We start from the raw sequence: 19,759 nt of genomic DNA, 5'->3' as shown, positions 1-19,759 counted from the left end.
TTTCTATTTGCTTCAACTCCCTTCTTGATTGTTAGTCTTGAAAAATATATTTGACTTTAATTACTTTAGTATCCAGGATTAAACTAACTATATAGACATTTAATAACTTGAAGTTGCTGAGTTCTTTGAAATATCTTTTCTACTGGATGCATTTTATCAATTATCACAACTGTAGTACTTATAAATAAACTATTTTTAATATCAGCATTAAAATGTATTTCTTTATTTTTTTCACATGAGTCAGTTAATTTGAAATAGCAAATTCTTTAACTGACGGTGTATCATTGTTCATTAGAAAGTTAAAGTCTGGCAGGTCCAGGTCCAAGAATTGTGTAAAGTTTACTTTTTTTTTTTTTTTTTTGTTTTCCTGGCAACTAAATGTGAAAGGACATTTCAGCAAGAACACTTGGTTTATTTTCCAGTTAAATGGGTATGAAAAACAGTGCATAAGACCAAAGGAAGTAGTTATTTCTCATTGAGAAAATTTATCCCATTTGTAGGGTCAGAGAAAGTGCCATTAAATTCTTGTGATTAAAAATTGGTCAATAAAGGTATTTTCAAGTCATCAGACTTCTTATAATTTGGTAGGAAAATAAAGGAATTTTCTAGTTTAATACTTGACCACAAAACTCTTTTACTACATAGAACCTAAAATATTTTGAATTAAATGTACTTTGAAAAACACTAACTTAATGTTACTAAAAAATGCAATCATACTTATATTTGGTAAAATAAATTCTGCATGATCTACTTTTGGTCTTTTCCTGACACTTTATACTATAAGAAATTGAAAAAGTCAAAATAAATTTTTCAAAATCTATAGAAAAATGTTTTATAATTAATTATTTTTCTCATGAAAATATATTACATGTAACCAAATGAGACCTGCCTTATCTTTTAAAAAGAAGTTTGTTAATATCAAATTGTATTTGAAAGGTTCTGATTTGATCATTTGAAATGTTGGAATTCACAATGTTTGTTGTCACAAAAAACACCGAATTTCCAAGGTCAATCCTTTAAATGGTTTTAGAATCTGGCAGAAAATGTCTTATAAATTGCAGCTTATTTTATACTTTTTTTTTTGAGAGAAGTAGCTGGATTTGGCATCAATATATGTTAGGGTTCCTTATAAATGACTAATATATCTTACCTGATCTCTAAAAAGAAGAAACTGACTAGTTTTTCCAATTTGGATACTGAGTGTCCCCCAAAGACTTGTGTGTTAAAGGCGTGGTCCCAGGGTGGTATCTTGGAAACTGGTGTGCACCTTTGGGAGGAGGAGCTTTGTGTGAAGTCCTTAGGTCATGGGTGGGGAGCATGACCACAAAGAGGGCTGCAGGGACCCAACCCTTTCCCCCTCTCTCATTTGCTTCCTGACCTTGAAGTGAGCTGTTTGTTCTTCCACATGCACCAGAGGCCCAAAGCAATGGCTCTGCCAAACCTTGGACTAGAGCCTCCAAAACTGTGAACTGAAATAAAAATTTTCCCTTTATACATTCATTTTGCAGGTATTTCTTTAACTCTAAAGTTAAAGCTATCACAATGGTGTATCAGAGTAAATGCAAATCTATATCTAATATTTTAATATCATAGCATCTATATCACATTTAATTTTTATGAATCAAGTCCCCCATTTTTAGATGAGTTTAGATATTTTACTTTGTTTTTGCTCAACCAGCATTTTAAGAAAATTTAAAATCATGTCCATAAGCTAGTTTAGTACTCCCTCTAGTGGCGGAACTTACTTTTGAAGTTAAATAATTTGAGAGTAACTGAAAGAGTAATATCCATTATAATTCAAATAAATTGTCAAGTTTTATGTTACTAGAAAATAAAGCTTAAACAGAGAACTGGAAGTATTTTTTTTATTGACAATGGAGAGGGTTTCTGTTACCATTACCTTTTGACTGTATCTGTTAAACAAAAATAGACATCAAAACAAATGTAATGTACGTGCAAACAGCAAATGAAAGTACAAAAAAGAAATTACTAATGACAGGTCTTGCGCTTAATAAGATCAAGCAGCAGAAAATCAGCAATTAGATAAATGGTATTATTAAATAGATTTTACTTTGAAATCTTCCATATAAACAAAGAATAAACAACAATAACACCACCAAATAAAGCCACAGGGAAGAGATTACTCCTCTATACTTTTTATACACTATATATGTAACCATTCTGCCTTTTGTTTATTTCCTCTGATAAAACTGACTTCAGGGAAGTCGCAACAAGGCCATGTTGGCTAAAAGCTTATAACATTAGTCATGAGTCTGGCAAATGCTCTGTTCCATTGACAAAAAGGAAGGGTATCTGGGTTCTGTTTTTCCAGTGGAAATGAGCCTCAGTCTCTGCTGTGGTTGACATTCACTGTCCAGTGTGGGCTGACGGTTCAAGGTATTTGAATGAACATGTGTTGATTAGGAAAGAGTGTTTTATTTTATTTTTTTTGTTGTTTTGTTTTTTCTTGGTCCACAGGTAACAAGAGAAGATTTTTTTAATATAAATTTGTTTAAATAATTGCTTTTGACTCTTGTAAACAGTTTGGCTTTGTTTTGTATTGAAAAGGAGATCAAGCCATCACAGTGCTATTTCTAGAGATAAGGACATCCCTGATTGCCTTTAAAGGTCATTTTTTTGGCTCCAGTTCCAGGTTAAATCATTCTTTTTTACATTCTCAGAGGCAGGTATTCAGCTTTAAGGATTAACAGACTTGAAGGAGAAACATGTTGAAGCATGAAACATGCTTCTAGGAAACATATTGATTTGACTGTTACAATTCAAAAACTGTAAAAATGGTGAAATGGTAAAATACAAACAGTACTTGGAATTGTCAAATGTTTGCACTCAAGACTCCATGAACCATATATTTTATTTTTTAAAAAATCATATTTATATCCATTTACATAAGACTTACACATTTAAAAAGAAATACACAGTAATACATAAATGCCTAGTATATTACAACATGAAAAACAAGTGGCTCCATTTCATAAAAGCATCTGTTGTACAGAATTTATGACGTGGATGATGCTTCTTATTCAAATGACTTAAGCATTTTATTACAATTGTAGTAAACTAATCAAATTTGATATCTGATAACCCCCGGAATCACATTTTATTTTTAATAAATCACTACTTGTCATTATTTCCTTCGAATTCGGTCTTCACAGAGGTTTCACTGCTCATCTTCTTAGATGGTAGTGCACTTTAGGTAGAGTAGACTGAAAACACGACATCTAAAATACGTAATGAACAGGGTTAGTTCACTGAAAGGTTCTGGCCTGCTGAATCCAGTTCCCTACTCTGATGCACATCCATGTATCCTGCCCACACCGGTCCTACCATGTAATGAAAAGAACATCATCTAAGACCTAAACCATAGTGGACATCAGTATCAAGTGATCTTGTCCACTTTGTGCAAGGAATTAAAATAGTAGGATTTGCTCAACTTTGGGGAAACTATGGAAGTAACATAAACAAAGAAAGTCACAGAAAATGTCAGCATGCCTTCTGAAATTTGACAGCATGCTAATTATGCACTGGGTTCTGTTGACCTATTCAATGGAAGAGATTTATATTTTCTAGTTCATATATTTTATTTTTTTAAAATATTTATTTCTTTAGTTTTAGGTAGACACAGTATCTTTATTTCACATTTATGTGGTGCTGAGAATCGAACCCAGTGCCTCACGCACGCTAGGTGAGCGCGCTACCACTTGAGCCACATCTCCAGCCCTAGTTCATATATTTTAGAGCTCTTAAAAAGATTATTTTGTTTAATTGTGATGAAAACATAATGATGATAGGTACAACATGATTTCAAGGCTCTGTGACAGTGGTATGGCATCAAAGTTTCTTTCTAGCCATAATATGCTTAAGAAATGCTCACAATTATTCTTACTGAAAGAAAAGAAACAATAAATAGTATGCTCTGAATTATAACAAAGATGCTGTTTCACCAAAATAAAATCGATTGTTCTGGATTTACTCATTGTAAATAAATACCATTATATCCCACCTAATGGAAGAAAGTAGGAAATATGAACCAGAATGCCATGCACAAAAAAAAGAAAGAACACATTGCAAGTAGTTAAAAAGTAATTCTACCCATCAGTCAAGAGCTGAGAAGCAAGCACTACTGAACATACTAAATAGTCATTTGTGAATTAATGAAATATTCAATTCCCGAGGAAATTATTACATGTAGAATCAATTATAAACAGTATTTTGGAAAGCCTTTTGTTCAGCCAAATTATTATATACTTTAGATCATGCCTAATTATATGCCAAATTATATGCCATAATTAAGATTTCAATGGTATGGTTGTACTTTCTGAAATTAAACTTCTAATCTGGATGCTTTTTGTTTTATTGGTTTCAAAATTGATTCAAATCAGGCAGCATATCAGCTCCATGTTGGGCCCAAGAGCCCAGCTGATTGTGGAGCTTTTGGGTCAGAGCAATGAATTAACACCACAAGGTGAGCTGCTAGTACCTAGTACTGCTTCCTGTCCCACCCCTGGGCACACATTTCATTCTAAATATTGCTTTCAAAAAGTTTTTTTTTCCAAAATATTAATTCATTGAAAATTCTAGAGTATTCCGATAAAGCTGTGTTTTAGGTCAAAATAATTTGTGAACATTTGACACTAGGAAAAATATGGTTTTTCTTATAAAACTATTTTTCAATAAAGTGCCATTTTATATGGATTTGGAAGTAGTTTTAACTGGTATTTATCTAAACACAAATACACTACATATTATGGTTATACAACAAGGTTTGTGGCTGTTTCTATCTTCCATTCTTATAAATCAATTTCATTTTGGTCCTATCTTCTAGGCTCCAAGTATTTAATAAAATTCAAACTTGTCTTCAACAAATATAAATCACACCACTGAAAAGCAACATATTGAGAGTTCAACGTTTTCAGTTTCTACTTTTGTTTTAACACTTCTAAGTCATTTTCCTCTCTCTGCCACTATAGTGACTCTTAAGAACTTGCTTAAATTCCCATCTGCCTACTTTGGCTGCCTTATTATAAAATAGTCACTTAAAATGTTTAAATTTTAAGTGCCAAAATCTTATTAATAAAATGCTATGGGAATCAGTACAAATCCTTCTGAAAAGTAGAAAACGTTACGGTTAACCACCAGTCGAGTGTAATAACTAAATGATAGGCCTCCAACAGACAGACCTTTCAACCATAGCAGACAGGTGGTGATAGGAAATACCAAACAAAGTTAAAAAGAAGATGCCTTTCCCCCCTCTATCAGTTCAAAGGGGTTATCTCCCCTCTGTACTGCTAGGCCATACCAAAAGGCACAGCGCCTATTTACTAGTCTATGTAGGTTCCATTTTTTCTTTTCTTTTTTTTTTTTTCTTTTGCTGGTTTGTCAGCCAAAGGGAAACTACTCACAGCAGGTCAGTGCTGCCTCCTTTGAGTGGCTTGTCAACATGAGTATGTGCGAACAGTGGAGTTGTCTAACCTCTGCAGTCTTGATGAAGCAACTGCAAATGGAGAAAAGGGCTTTAGAGGTTCTTGGATGATTGAGTACGAGATTTCAGATGAGAAAGATTTCTTTTCTCTGCCTAAAGGGATACTGAACATAGTAGCAGACCTTCTTTGTTTCAGATGTAAGCCACTCACGTTCCTCTTCTCTAGACCCAGTTGCTAATGGAAATGTATCCCAGTGTAACTTATGGAACTTTCCAGTGGTCATGTATTCCTCTTTAGAAGAAATCTTAACAAGACAGTTCCCCAGGGAGCTTCTGTTTTGGTTGCGGAAGTGGCTCAGAGAATTCAGCTTGGTGAATTGTGTTTTTCTCCAAGTATTGAGGAACTTCTACGCTAATTTTAATCATGCTAAATTCCTCATGAATTTTGCTAACATGTTCCACAATATTAATAACATATAAGAAAAGTGTAGATGATAATTTATGCTGAAACTAATTTTTAAGAACCATAACAGCTGTGACCTTGAAGAGAAATAATGATTCTCAGTGATTAATAAGGAGATAATATTTTTATAATATTTTTCTTTGATGTTTAACAAACAGAAATCATTTTGCGACTACAATTTCACTGTTGTCTCTCCAGAATGACTGTTTTCCTTTGTTGATTATATAGAAAAAAGTCTAATGTCCACCGAAGGAAATTCTATTGGGACATTACTGTTGGCTTTGTGTTTAATTCTCTTCTCATGACTGTGCTGGTTTATTTAAGGCCTCTGGCTTTGGTCAGAGGTAAAAATTCTGATGATCTGGATTCTAAAATGACAAAACTTGCAGTATTTAAACATGCAAGGTTTCAGTGGGGTTAATTGCCATTTACCATGTCCAAATCCAATCTCTACCTTAAACAAATTATTTGCTTTGGGAATGGAAGAGTAAAGAAACACAAGTCATGCAGATGTCTTTTATGCTTCCTAGAGTGAACATTAGCCAATGTCAATCTTTTTAGGATGCTATAAATTATTTTTAAAATATGAATAAAGTGCCATGAGTTCATGCATTAGCAGTTTACAAAAGTGTCTGGCTTTTGATGAAAGCAAAGTAAATTTCAAGCAGAGCAAACCAACTCAAGAAAAGAATTAATTCCACAAAGCTATGCGAGGTTAGAGAATTACACTTGCTTTTGCTAAACAAGCACTTAACTTTACAAGCCAAAATACAAAGCTACTGTACCATCCGTACCATCCGTGGCCATTTTCCTCGACTGCCCCGATGTTGTGGTCAGCCTAAATCCAGCTGGCAAGGTTTCTGAGGATCCAGGCATCATGCTGATTCCATGTACTTCACGAGGAGGAAACTGCCTTCTCCAGGTTGAGCCACGTCTAAAATTCTTGTCATCAGTCTGCGGGTACAGAGTCAGAAAGTGCTGTTATGAAAGCAAGCAACTAGTCCAGGTACATGAAGCTGTGTGCCTAGAAACATGTAACAAATTATTTGTACTCAGTCCATGGAGTATACAAATGGAACACTTATGCTTCATCTCCAGAGCTCAAAGGATTCCAAAATGAGGAGTTAGGAGATTTAAAGCAGGAATGTGTTTATAGGACTTTCCATGTGATTGGGAATTTAAGATTTGGCATCTTTAAAGTAAACATCTTGGGAAAAAAAATTATCCTGAGACAAGTTCTAAGTTGTTTAGGGCCTTACTAAATTGTTGAAGCTGGCTTTGAACTGTGATCCTCCTGCCTCAGCCTCCTGAGCTGCTGGGATTACAGGTACACCACCACTCCTGGTTTATATGGAATTCTTAATAGACTACCAATTTAACTAACAGACATTTAAAGTCAATGTGGGAGACTGAAAATAAATTAATACATATATTCATTGTTAAAAATACCTCATGTTGATACCCAAATTTTAGTTAAAAGATGTCTGCCATTCTTATTTTCAACTGTTGTGTTTTATATTGTCTTAGGTCTCCAAATGTTTGTAAATGAAGAAAAAAACAATTTCATGGTTGTGGCCTCTCAGACTTTGGAATTCCTAGAGAAGCTAGTGCCTTAAGTATAAATATCCCTCAGTTCTACCAAACCCTTTGTTGCATTGTAGGATTATGCAACTTGTATAATGTTTGTATTCAGGGCTTTAAAATTAGCCAATAAGTTGAGTTTTATTTGACTCCTTATATCTGGTCATTTAGCATACAGTATATATATGTTTACTACAGAATGTTAATGGGGACTATAAGCAACAATGTCATGGGAGAAAAAAACACTTTTCGTGAGATGGGATTAAAAGATGTCTTTATAATTAAAGCCCACAAAAGTATATCAGCACTTCTCAGACTGTTTCAGTTGAATATGAATGTGATCAGCAAAGTCCAAGAAATAAATCCACTATGATTTTAGGCAAGTTGTTTGGCTATCTTTGTTCTTTCAAAAATAAGTTGAACAAAAGAGACTATAGGGCTTAAATAATGAAATAATGTATTGTGCTTTTAAAAATAAATAAAAGAGGTTGACTACTTTTAAAGCAGATAGTCACATCCTATTTAACAGAACTTTCTGCTTATTCATGACCCTCAGGATGCAATATCATATCCCATGTAGGCTGCTGTCTCTACTAAGACAGTGTCCTAAGGCCAACCCACATTTTAGAAAGTAGCAAATAGGCTAGATCTTTAATAATTTGGTTATTCCTTTCTAATTTTAAATAAGAAAATTGTATTCTAAAGTGTAGGAGTTCATCAGACTACCTTTTTGAATCAGCAATTTAGAATAGGTACTAAAAACACTGCTAAAAATCTTTTAACACTAAAATCAATTAAGTATTAAATGAATTTTTAAAAATATTGATAAGGGGCTGGGATTATGGCTCAGTAGAGCACTCACCTAGCATGTGAGGGGCACTAGGTTCAATCCTAGGCACCACATAAAAATAAAATAAAGATATTGCCAACTACAACTAAAAAATCCCCAAATATAAAAATTATTAATAAATATCCTGATTGGACAAAAGAATGAATTTATTAAAAGTTAGATTATGTAATATAGATTATCTACCATAATCTCCTCCATAAAGAAGAGCATGGGTTTTATACTATCAAGATCATTTGCCTTGCCCATTTGAATATAGAACTTTTGCCCTATTTTAGGATTTGCTTAGTTCATTCACAAAAATCATTTTAAACAGCCTACTTTTATAGCCAAGAAACACCTGCAGTTTGCAACATAGAATTATGTATCTCTGTATTTTCTACTTCATAATAAGGTTTCCTTTTCACTTCTAGAAAACTTTTGCAAAAAACTCAGGACTACTAAAATTTTCTGTCAATCACAGGGTTTACTATACCTCCTACATTCATTCACTCAAGAGGTTTCTTATGTGTTTACTGTCTTCCATATAGCTTAAACATATATATATATATATATATATATATATATATATCTCATTTGTATATGAATTCTAGCATTGAACTTAGCTTTTACATCTTTTGATTGTTAAATGTTATTTCATTTATTTTTAAGGAAAATGCAACATTGATCTCTAAAATAAAGAAAAGATTAATTTATTGAACATAGAATGTTTATTGAAAATATTTATTGAATTTTTTCACTTTAATATCCTAATATTTTCTGAGAAGATATAATATTTAAGAAACAAGAATCTTCTTATTAAAAAGCTGAACTTATCAATGTTAATGTTTCAATTGCTTATAATTAAAAAAAATTGCTCAATATTTTAGTCATTCATGTTGAAAAAAAATTGCCATTTGAATCACTTTTCAGTGTTTCTAAGTGCTAAAGTGATATATTTATGAATGCATAATGTTCTTTCCAAAACTAAATCATATCATTTGATCTTTAAGAATAATCATGAGGAAAAATTTAGATTCTATCCACAAAACAAGTATTTTGTTAATTTCCAAGGACCATTCCTTAAAAGTAAGGAGGTTCTGTCATTTTTTCCTATGCTCTTGAAGATCCAGATCAGTTTTCGTTTTTGTTCTGGGGTCCTGGGCATTGAACTCAGGGCTTTGTGCCGCCAGGTAAGGTCCCTTTTGAATATTGGGTAAGAACTTACTTCATCCAGTCGTCGTTCAGTCCCCAGGGCCAAGAGGTTGTTGTATTCCCTTTCGAGAATCTGCCTTGCCTGTGGACAACAAGTTAGAGTTACCATCAATGAAATCACATTTTACTTAAAAAAAATTACACACGTTATATTTATCTGAGAATGAATTACAAACTGCAGTTTTGTTATGGGGGCTTGAGGATTTTATTTCTCCATGTCTTTAAGTCACTGCTAATTTTAGCTATAAATACTAGTGAGGGCCATTTTTTCTTTTGTCCATGGAAGAGTAGATAGATTGCCTCACATCTAATTCTGAGATCAACAATCTTTGATCCCATTTTCTTACTTTATTTCAATTGAGTATTTCAGATAAACTTTCAAATATTCAAAACAAAAGAAAAAGTGAAGTTGGACTATAAATTTTTATCAGAGTTATGCAGGTACTTCTCAAATTTGGCCAACAGTCATTTTGAGACAGTTTAGATATGAAAAAATCCCTAGGCCCTGTTCCTTCATAACTGATTTCTTAGAGAGCTATGATGTAGATTGGAGAGATTACTTTTAATTTGAATGAAACTCCACTGATTCAAATAATTATCTGGATTTGGTAATCACTGGCATACCCAATGTGAAGTGTCTGCATAATTCAGACAATTTAATAGAAAGAACTGCCTGTCAGAGAGGAAGAGACTGATGGTCATCTGTCAGGGATATTGTTTTGGGAATTTGGCATTCAGGGAAGAAATTAGTCTACAAAACCTTTAACACCCTTCTTGTTTAATTTTATGATTTAGTTTTGGCTAGAAATCTAGTAGCTTGAAATTAAAATTTTAGTGACACATTTCAAAGATTGAGCTAACTTTTATTAAGAATTATGAATATGTTAAATGAAATAAGCCAGGCACAGAAAGACAAGTATTGCATGATTTCAGACATATGTAGAATCTAAGAAAGTCCATCTCATAGCAGTTGAGTGTAGTCTGTGGCCACTAGAGGCTGGAGAAAGTATGGGGAGGGAATGGGAAGGTTAATTAATGGATACTAAGTTGCAACTACAAAGATGCAAAATGTTCTGGTGTGCTATTGTTAAGTTCAAAAAGCAAGAAGAAATGATTTAGAAACTTTTACCCTAAGAAATGATAAATGTTTGAGTAAATACATATGTTTAGCCTGATTTAAATATTATACAGTATAATATATATGGAAACATCACATTAGCCCATTAGTATGTATAATTTTTATGTTTTTATGTATCGGTTAAAAATAAGTTTAATTTAAAAAACAAGAATTGTGAACAGAGAGCCACATTTTTCCTCTAAAAGTTAAATTTGTCATTACATTAACCAAGACCAGCACAAAAGGGCTTGCCTGAGTGTTCTGTGTTGGAATCTGTAATAATAAAGCTAAGCTGCTGTAGTCAAAATTCTCATCCAGGGCAATAAGTGAGCCATGCACGCCACTTTCAAGAATATTATTGGCATATTCTCGAAGTCCAATTGCTTGTATCCAGCGAATAACTCGATCATTGCTCCATACTAGCACATCTGGGGAAAGAGATGCATCTTGTTAGCCTGTAGTACTTTCTTCAGTGAAAACAATCTCTGGTTGAAACAAACCACAGGTATCCGACCAAGTCCCATTTATGCTGATTGGCCCACTCCCTAAGGCACCTAGTCCAGAAACAAAGTTGTCATTTTCAAAATGTTTTCTATCACTGAAACAATACTTATTGAAACATGTCACAAAGTTTCTTATTTTCATACTACAGCCCTAGGAGTCCATCTGAAGTTCAACATTTTGACCACCAGAGGGAGACATTTCTTATTTGTGTCTTGATAACACAGAGAGAGTAAACAGCAAAGGATCTGTTCTTCATCAGAAATATTTATTAACTGCTACTTAAATATTGCATATACACTAAATGATTTTTATTCTCATATAGAGTAATTTATTTAAAAAAAAGAACAGTAAAATAATAACAGGGACTAAGTACACTGATACTTGAACCCTACTATTTTTAATTCATTATTTCCAATAACATACTAATTCAAATATCAAGTACTGGTCAAGTTGCAAGTTGTTTTGCTTTTGTGAAAAATTAGTGGCTTATTGAGGTACAAAACACTTATATTTCTATTTCCTAAAAATAAAACCTTCAGAGAAATGTCATATGTTCATTTTTTTAGATGAACACTTGGAAAAGTATATTTTATCATTTCTTTTCTATTTATTCTCATTATGAGTTGGCAGAATGTAACATGAAAACTAATAAAATAGTCAGAAGAACCATAAAGCTCCATAGAAAATAAAAAAAATTTAAGGGATATGGGTCAATGAAAAACATTGAAATATTTTTCCTTCTTGTAGAAAGGAAAAAAAATCCCTGTATTAAAGTAAGTGTTCCTGTTAATTTTTGTTTTCTGATTGAGATTTTTACTTTTTTCAGAAAATGCTTAAAAATATTTTGAGAAACATTTTTCAGCCTTGGCTGTTTACTTTCCCCTATTTCCATTTTCTATAATATCAAGGTAGAATTTGCAGGAAGAGGGAAAAGTATTTTATATTAATTTTTTTTTCAAAAGCATTATTAATTTGTCCTAATGCATTCATTTAGAACCAGCTTGAGTTTGCTTCTGTTTAACATTAAAGAAGTAAAGTAATTATAGTTGTTTTAAAGTTCATTTCTGGGGTCAGGGGAAGCACAGTGTCAAGGTCAACTGGAGAATATATCTTCTTATTTTCTGATTCTATTCTCCTGATCTTCCTCCTTTTCACCATTACCTGAACTGTTTGATTTTTAAAGTCGAATGCCAGACATCAAAAATTTTTTTTCTTCTAATTCTAATCCTCTTAAAAGTTCACCAATTATATTTCTCTTAAAAGTTCACCAATGTTTCAGGAGAAAAGTTGTAACAAATGTCAAACTTATCACCAAAGGTTCTTGGTTCCTCAAAACCTGGCAGTTTGGGCACCTCTGAATTTCAACCCCGTTTCTCCTTGTGATCTATGAGACTGGGAAGAATCAGTCCAGGATGTCAGGTTTACCATTTAGCTATGCATTTTCTCTTTTGTCCAAGATCTCTAGTCCTCGTTGTCTGAGTTGCTTTCCACTACCTTTAAAGCTCTTTATTGATTTATCTATCCTTTCTATTTGTTATTGGTTAAAAATTTGTTTTATTCAATGTACTTCATTATAGTCATAAATAGAAGTTTCTTAAATATGTTCTCTTTTTTTGTTCCTGTTCATCCATGATGCCGATAAAGCATTTGTATATGATCTGAAAACTACAGATGTATCTACCCCCATCTCTTTACTTAACTCCTGATTTGGCTTGGAATAATCTCATTTGAAAAGAAAGGTGTTAAGTCTTTCTTTGGGTTTAATCATGAAGAACAGGTGAGGGATGTCTGCTTCCCAGTCTTTTTACCACTACCTATTTCATCCAGAGCAGAATGAATTTTTGCAGGAAGTAGGATATTTATTGTCCCTTTCAGAGGTTTTTCTCTTTTTTTCCCCATGTCTTTAGCAAAGCAAAGGAGGTCAAATTTCTCATTGACCTTTAGTAAGTAGGGAATTTTATGTTATAAGTTTGCTGGGTCTCCAGTGATGAGTTCTGAAGTGCAGGTTTTCCTCTGAGTTTGCATTAGCTTTTTTGATTGAGGTGTGAAGCCTCAGAAAATGGGATGTGAGTTGGTTAGTATTATATTTTGGTTACATTATCAGCTGCTTTTGACAGCAACTGATTCTTGGAACTACTGGTTATCTTGCACTTGAACATTAAAAGCTGGGCAGGTAGGTATGGGTGGCAGCAACAGTTCTCTGTGTGATTTTACTAAATTCAACATTATTTTTAAAGATTAATGGAAATATTTTCATCAAAAACACACTAAAAATTGTCCAGTTTTCTTTGTCCTAGGTAGAGTTATGAGTTAGAAGTGTTTGTTCTTTTCTAGAATTGGGTTAATGTTTTGGTAGTCTAAGATACGTTAGGCTGCCATAATTTTTCTGCAAATATATGTCAACCAAAATTTCCATTGTAATACCTGTAATCAAGAGTGCTCAAATATATAAAATAATACATTTTGTGGGTAAAGACAAATAAAGCATTAATTCAACTCTTTCAGAAGAGCAACATACTCTTTTTTCATTTTGTAAATCAGAGCCCCTTTCTATAAACCTGTTTTCAGGCATAATTTGTGCCTTGACTTTAATGTTCTGTAGGAATCCTCTTGACCTAAACAATAAGTGTTGACTGTTTCCTAGCAACAAATTAAATGTTAGTACATTCTTGATACTTTTTTTTTTCACTTTAGAAAGCTGTTTATTAAGGTCAGGGTTAATTAACACTTCAGATATTAACCAAGACCTCTAGTTACAGTTGAGTGTTATTCCTGTAAATGCCACCAGATCAATTATAGGAAATAGAGGCTATTTATGATCTCACTCATTGCTAGTTAGCATATGGAGGTTATTTGTATATAATCATAGTGAATCATGGCAGTTTTTCTCAAGGCTACACTCTAACCAGCAATTGCCAAATACTAATATAACATTTGGTATAGAGCCCAATGGGTAATTCTTCTCTTTTAGATCTATCTATATGTGAAGCATTTCATGTGGTGAAACAAGGCATTATATAAAATCTAATTGAAAAAAAAATACTTCAGGAAGAAAACCAGAAAGTGGTCTCCCATTGGCAAAATCTATTTGTGAGCTGAAACACCCTTTGTTAGGTCAAATACACACTGCCTTCTGGGAGTCTGTCTTTGGTCCATTAGTTTCCAAATTTCAATTCAACTGAAGAACAATGTGCTGAAAAAGACCTACAATTTTTTCCTAGGTCTCCAAAATGAAACAAAATCAAACAACTCGATTCTGATAGTGGAAAAACACTTTCTTGCTCCTCAGTCATGAGCCAATGAAGTGTTAGGAGAAATCCACGTGTGTCTAGTTACTCTTCAATGAACCATATACAGAAAAATATTTTTAACCAGTAATTCCAACATACATTCAAGCACGGTCCACAAGAACTAATGTACCATCTAAGAACTATCAGGAAAAAAAGTAATTTCTGACACAAATGAAGATTATGGAGGTCTAAAATAGGTGACCTTAAATAAAGAATAAAACGGTGCTACATTTTAATATTGAGAAAGAGGGAGTAACATGTAAAATATGTTCTTATCGAAAGTAGTCCCCAAATGATGTTAAGATAAAAACAGAGAATCAGGCCTCACTGAATAGGTAATGTGACATAAAAACACCTACTGAATTTAATGAAATGCCTGCATGTATCAATTTTTAGGTAAGAGAAAATGCAAACAGAGATGAAAAATAAGTAATTTAATATTCAAAAATACCCTAAATAATTTTTGGTTGTATTTCTATTAATAAACCTTTTCCCCCTCCTTTAAGAAACTTCAGTGGATTGATAAATTTTACCCAAAAAAGGTCAATATACACTTATTCTTATGTCCAAAAATTAAGTTTTAATTAATTTTTGTCCTTCAACAACAATAAGGAACATTCAGTCGTCATTAACAAGTATAAAATTTAATGTATTCTTCTTTTTAATTTGGTTTTAGTTGTAGATGGACACCATATCTTTATTTTTATTTATTTATTTTTATGTGTTTGCTGAGGATGGGCCTCACACATGGGAGGCAAGTGCTTCTACCACTGAGCCACAACTCCAGCTCTATTCCTCTTTCCCCCTGCACATGAAGATGTTCAACATTTAGATTGTTGCTATATTTGAAATGGCTTTAGTGTGTTCCTTAGTTTCGTGTGTTGGAAGCTTGGATCAGAGGTAGGGCCTAGTTAGAGGCCCTGTGGTCCATTGAGGGCACTGCCCTCCTAAGGGATGAAGGTGATTCTTGGGATCCCTTGGTAGTTCTCTGGAGAGGATGGATTTTTGTAGAAACTTGATCCTGCAAGTACCCCACCCCCCGCCCAACTTTCTGGCTTCATGTCAGTGATGTGATTTCTTGTTACCACTATGCTCCCACCATTGTCATCCACCCTGAGGTGACATAGTCAAGGGGGCCTTGGCAAAGTCCGGAGCCATGGTATTTGGACTCTCAGTCTTCCAAAAAGGGACATATATGAACCTCTTTTTGTTTTAAAATTAATATGCCTCAGGTCAGGCATGCATGCTTGTAATCCCAGTGGCTGGGTAGAATCATGATTTCAAAGCTTACCTCAGCACCAGCACAGCACTAAGCAACTCAGTGAGATCCTGTCTCTTAATAAAATATAAAAAAGGGACAGGGATGTGGTTCAGTGGTTGAGGGCCCCTGAGTTCAATCCCTGGTATCCCCCCCAAAAAAATAAATAAAATTAATATGCCTTAGGTATTTTGTTATAGTAACACAAAACTAATACACTATTTAATTATTAAATATAATACTTCTCAATACATTTGCAATATTCGGTTCTTGGTATTTGAATTAACCAGTTTTGTATACAGAGTAGTTGCAGCAATTAACAATGTTCCTAAAATCATGCTCAGCTAAAATTATTGATGCACTAATTTAGTTTCTAGAGGAAAAACTTCTATATGTGTAATTATAATCCAAAAGAAAATTTTGGGGTTCTGAAAAATTAAATTATGTAAGTCAAAGTAGAATTGCAATAAAGAGTAAATATCCATGTTTCTCTGAATCATAACAACAGTGTTCCATTAAAAGTTTGACAAAAACATCTGCATGGAGATATTTTCAATATAAACAAAATTAACAGGTCCAGAGTGATAAATCTCCATTCAAAAAATCAATAATATGTCCCAAATGAAATATTCATTCTATAATGTGACAATTTCCTTTCCTGTGTTATAATTAGGAAAACAAATGACAATGACACTTCTAACCAAAAAGGTATGCTGTTTAATGACCATTGCAATGTATATACCAAAAAAAAAGAAAGAAAATATAAAACATCAGAGAAAAGGAATTTGATATGAAAGACAGACATATTACCCTTTATTTCATGTTGGCTTGCTTCTCGTCTTCTCTCTAGTTCTTTTCTGTCATAATTCAACCTTTTTAAGCACATAATTCCATACTGTAAACTTGTTCTGTTATTAAAAAAAAAATAACACATTAAATTTACTCAGCAGGTGGAGACTCTCCTTTGCTGAATACTAGGCAACACTATGCACAATTTCTTAGGGCATCTGGTTGATAAATTACATTTCCAATTCAGTACTCTAGTATTGGAAGGAAATAAGTTTATAATTATTCTAGGCACACAATGCTTACAAAGCATTTTCTTTCTAAAGAGGAAAAAAATTATTTGCAAAATAAGAAATACAGCTTCGAAAATAACCTGGGTCATGTTGTTCATCTATACGTCTTTGCCTTCCATTTAGCTCTCTCTACATTATGTGCTAACAAATTCATATTTTACTCATTTACAAAAAAAAATTAAAGTCACCTGAAGGAGATACAAGGAAAATTGTTAGAAATGGATACCCTGTTTTTAAGCTGAGGAGAAAATAAGCATAAGACATGAGTAATTTCAGTAATACAATAGAGAACAAAATAGGAAAAGGAACAGTCAACAACTCTGATAACCGAGTATTACAGGGGAGAAAGATTCAGCAGATATTGAGACTTTATGTGGAAAGGAAGAGCAGAAAATTGATCCTTAAAAGATCAGGTAGCAGGAAAATGGTTATTAAGGAAAATGTTCCAGCATCACTAAAATAGGCTTGCAGATGAATGTCAGAGGTGTTGTGACAGTGAGGCATTCCCTCCAGAATGTAAACCCAGGCCAGGATGTAGGAGGAACACTGTTATATAAGCAGAGTGGGGTGTTTCCAGCTTTGCATTTAGAGAAGAAAGGTCTCTTGGCAAAAAAAGGACATGGGGAAAATAGGTAATCCCAGGGGATAGGAAAACCAATTAACGGGGAACAGCCTTGAGTATGAAAAGAAAATCCTGACTTTAGTGATGTTCAGAGAGAAGAAACTAGAAGATTTTTGTGTTATTAGATATAAGATCCATGGCAGTGTGATAGGGAAAAAAAAAATCTCTAGGTTTATAAGCACAATCATTAGCTATTGATAAAATTTAAGTGTTAAAAATTACACACATTTATATATATATACCAGGTGACATGTAAATGTTAGATGCATTTCTAAGCTCTGCATTTTAAAAAAAAACAATGCTGAGTTAAATATTTCAGAATCAGAGAAAGGAAGGAGGGAAGAAAGGAAGGGAAGAAGGGAGGGAGGGAGGAAGGGAGGGAGGGACACCTGCACCTGGGCTGAAGTATGTTCTCCCCAAATTCATACAATGATGCTCTAATCCCCAATACTTGAGGATGTCAGTGTATTTGGAGATGAGGATATTAAAAAGGTAATTACATTAAATGGAACCACTAGGGTGGTTCCCAATCTAATGACTGGTGTTTTTATAAGAGGAAAAATGCCGACAGAGACAGCATTAGCAGGGACTCAAAGAAGAAAGATCACATGAAGACACAAAGAGAAGGTGCCTATCAAGTCTAGGAGAGAGGTCTCAGAAGAAACCAGACCTGTCAACACCTCCATCTCCAACTTATACCTTCTGGAACACAGAGTAGGAGGATATCAGGCTGCAACATAGCACTTATGGTCTAGTATAGTAAGGCCACTCTGCCAGCTACCTGGTAAACAAGGAGATTGCATTTCAATCATCTGGGTCCTCATAGATATCCAGCAACACAATCAAGTGTTTTGTTTTGTTTTGAAAATTGATGTACAAATATGCAAAAGCACTAAAAAACAAAAGGCATAAATATGCCCTTTATAGAAGAATTCTTTTTCAAGCATTTTCAAGTATGTCCCTAAATTATAACTTATAACTACATATATTTATAGGGTTGAAATAACAAATATTTACTTATTATTAATAAACAATTTTAATATATATATAATATATGTAATATATTATATATATATATATATTACATATATTATTTATATACATATAAATATATATATACACCTAGAAAACCTATAAACATGGAATTTCCTAAAGATTCAGCCCCCCCAAAATCAACTTAGGCTCTATGAAAATTAAATTTTCTGTTGGCATATTTCCACAAATTTTGGGTATATAATACAAACACAGCTCTACATTGCAATCTCTGTCCCCTGCTGCCTGGAAATATTTTTCCAAGTAGATGAACACAGATATTTTGAATAGCACATTTTTTTATGTGTCAAACATCTATTTTTGTTTTACTAACATACACATTATTTATTGTTTCACTTTAATATTCTTTGGCAAACACCTACCGATGGAAACTATCCACCATTTTTAAATGGACGCGAAGATCTTTCTTTGTTAGATGATCTAACATTCTTGCATCAACCAAGCATTCCATAAAATAACTTCTGTACTGAGGTAACCCCAGGCTGGGAAGCCATTCATTTCCAATCCATTCATGGTTCATGTCTCCATAAGCCAGGGTCTGTAGAAAAACCGGACACTAGAATTGTTTTATAGCAGTCAAGTTTCTTAACCAATAAAGTGAGATGGTAATTGGAGGATATTATCCATTATTATAACTGATATTTAATTACTCTGACATGAAAACACTGGAGAAATAATATTACGCCTATAAATATTCAATTTACTTTCATACAAAATGGAACTCCGACTACATTTATCAAATTATTTGCCTATAGAACACAATTGACTGCTCACTTTATATTATCAAAAGGAATTATACTTTGTCTAAATATGTAATTTGTTAATAAATAAATTCGAATTAGAGATATACTATGAGTTTTGAGCTTCAAGATTCCTTCTTTATATTAATGGGTCTATTTAACTTTGTTTATATCTGTCAGCCAGTACTCCAACATTTCCCTCTTTTCAATGCAACCATTGCCAGTGTAATAGTGAACCTGGATATGAAATTAAAGCTTCAACAAATAGAGAAAAAAGCAATGAGGTTAGGCAGACAGAGTGCTGAAGCATTAAATCAAAATTATTATTCCCTAGAAGAGCATGTGGGTAGCATTTCATAAAGACCATAATCGAAGGTCTTTCTAGAAATCAATCAATTTAAACTGTACTTAAAGAAGTAGGGCATGATTCAAAACTATGAAAGATAATCTAATTCTTTAATATAGTAATAAGAACTGAACTTGGTACAACTACTAAAATAAAAATCAAATCAACGATCACCACTAAACTCATTTTTAAAGGATATTTTTATCTCTCTCTTAATACAGAATT

The 19,759-nt window shown here is 33.2% G+C and overlaps 1 protein-coding gene across 35 annotated transcripts in view; it reads right to left on the bottom strand.

Moving 5' to 3' along the window:
• Window positions 1-1,851: 1,851 nt before the first annotated feature.
• Window positions 1,852-19,759, bottom strand: part of Ppfia2 (PPFI scaffold protein A2) — a 440,250-nt gene continuing 422,342 nt past the window's right edge. For 9 of the 35 annotated variants that reach the window (XM_078053063.1, XM_078053076.1, XM_078053065.1 and 6 more), the window contains 7 exons: window positions 18,811-19,004; window positions 16,505-16,602; window positions 10,895-11,070; window positions 9,539-9,607; window positions 6,689-6,857; window positions 5,421-5,512; window positions 1,852-3,239 (listed from right to left, as the gene is read on the bottom strand). In XM_078053063.1, coding sequence (XP_077909189.1) covers window positions 5,454-5,512; window positions 6,689-6,857; window positions 9,539-9,607; window positions 10,895-11,070; window positions 16,505-16,602; window positions 18,811-19,004 — 765 coding nt within the window. In that variant the 3' untranslated portion in view covers window positions 1,852-3,239; window positions 5,421-5,453. The remainder of the gene's footprint in view (window positions 3,240-5,420; window positions 5,513-6,688; window positions 6,858-9,538; window positions 9,608-10,894; window positions 11,071-16,504; window positions 16,603-18,810; window positions 19,005-19,759) is intronic. The other 26 variants (XM_078053069.1, XM_078053071.1, XM_078053081.1 and 23 more) reach the window with 6 other exon arrangements.

This window comes from Ictidomys tridecemlineatus, chromosome 6 (assembly GCF_052094955.1).
Source record: "Ictidomys tridecemlineatus isolate mIctTri1 chromosome 6, mIctTri1.hap1, whole genome shotgun sequence".
Taxonomy (NCBI): Eukaryota; Metazoa; Chordata; class Mammalia; order Rodentia; family Sciuridae; genus Ictidomys; species Ictidomys tridecemlineatus.
The sequence above is the reverse complement of the archived record's forward strand: the minus strand, read 5'-3'. Positions and strand labels throughout refer to the sequence as shown.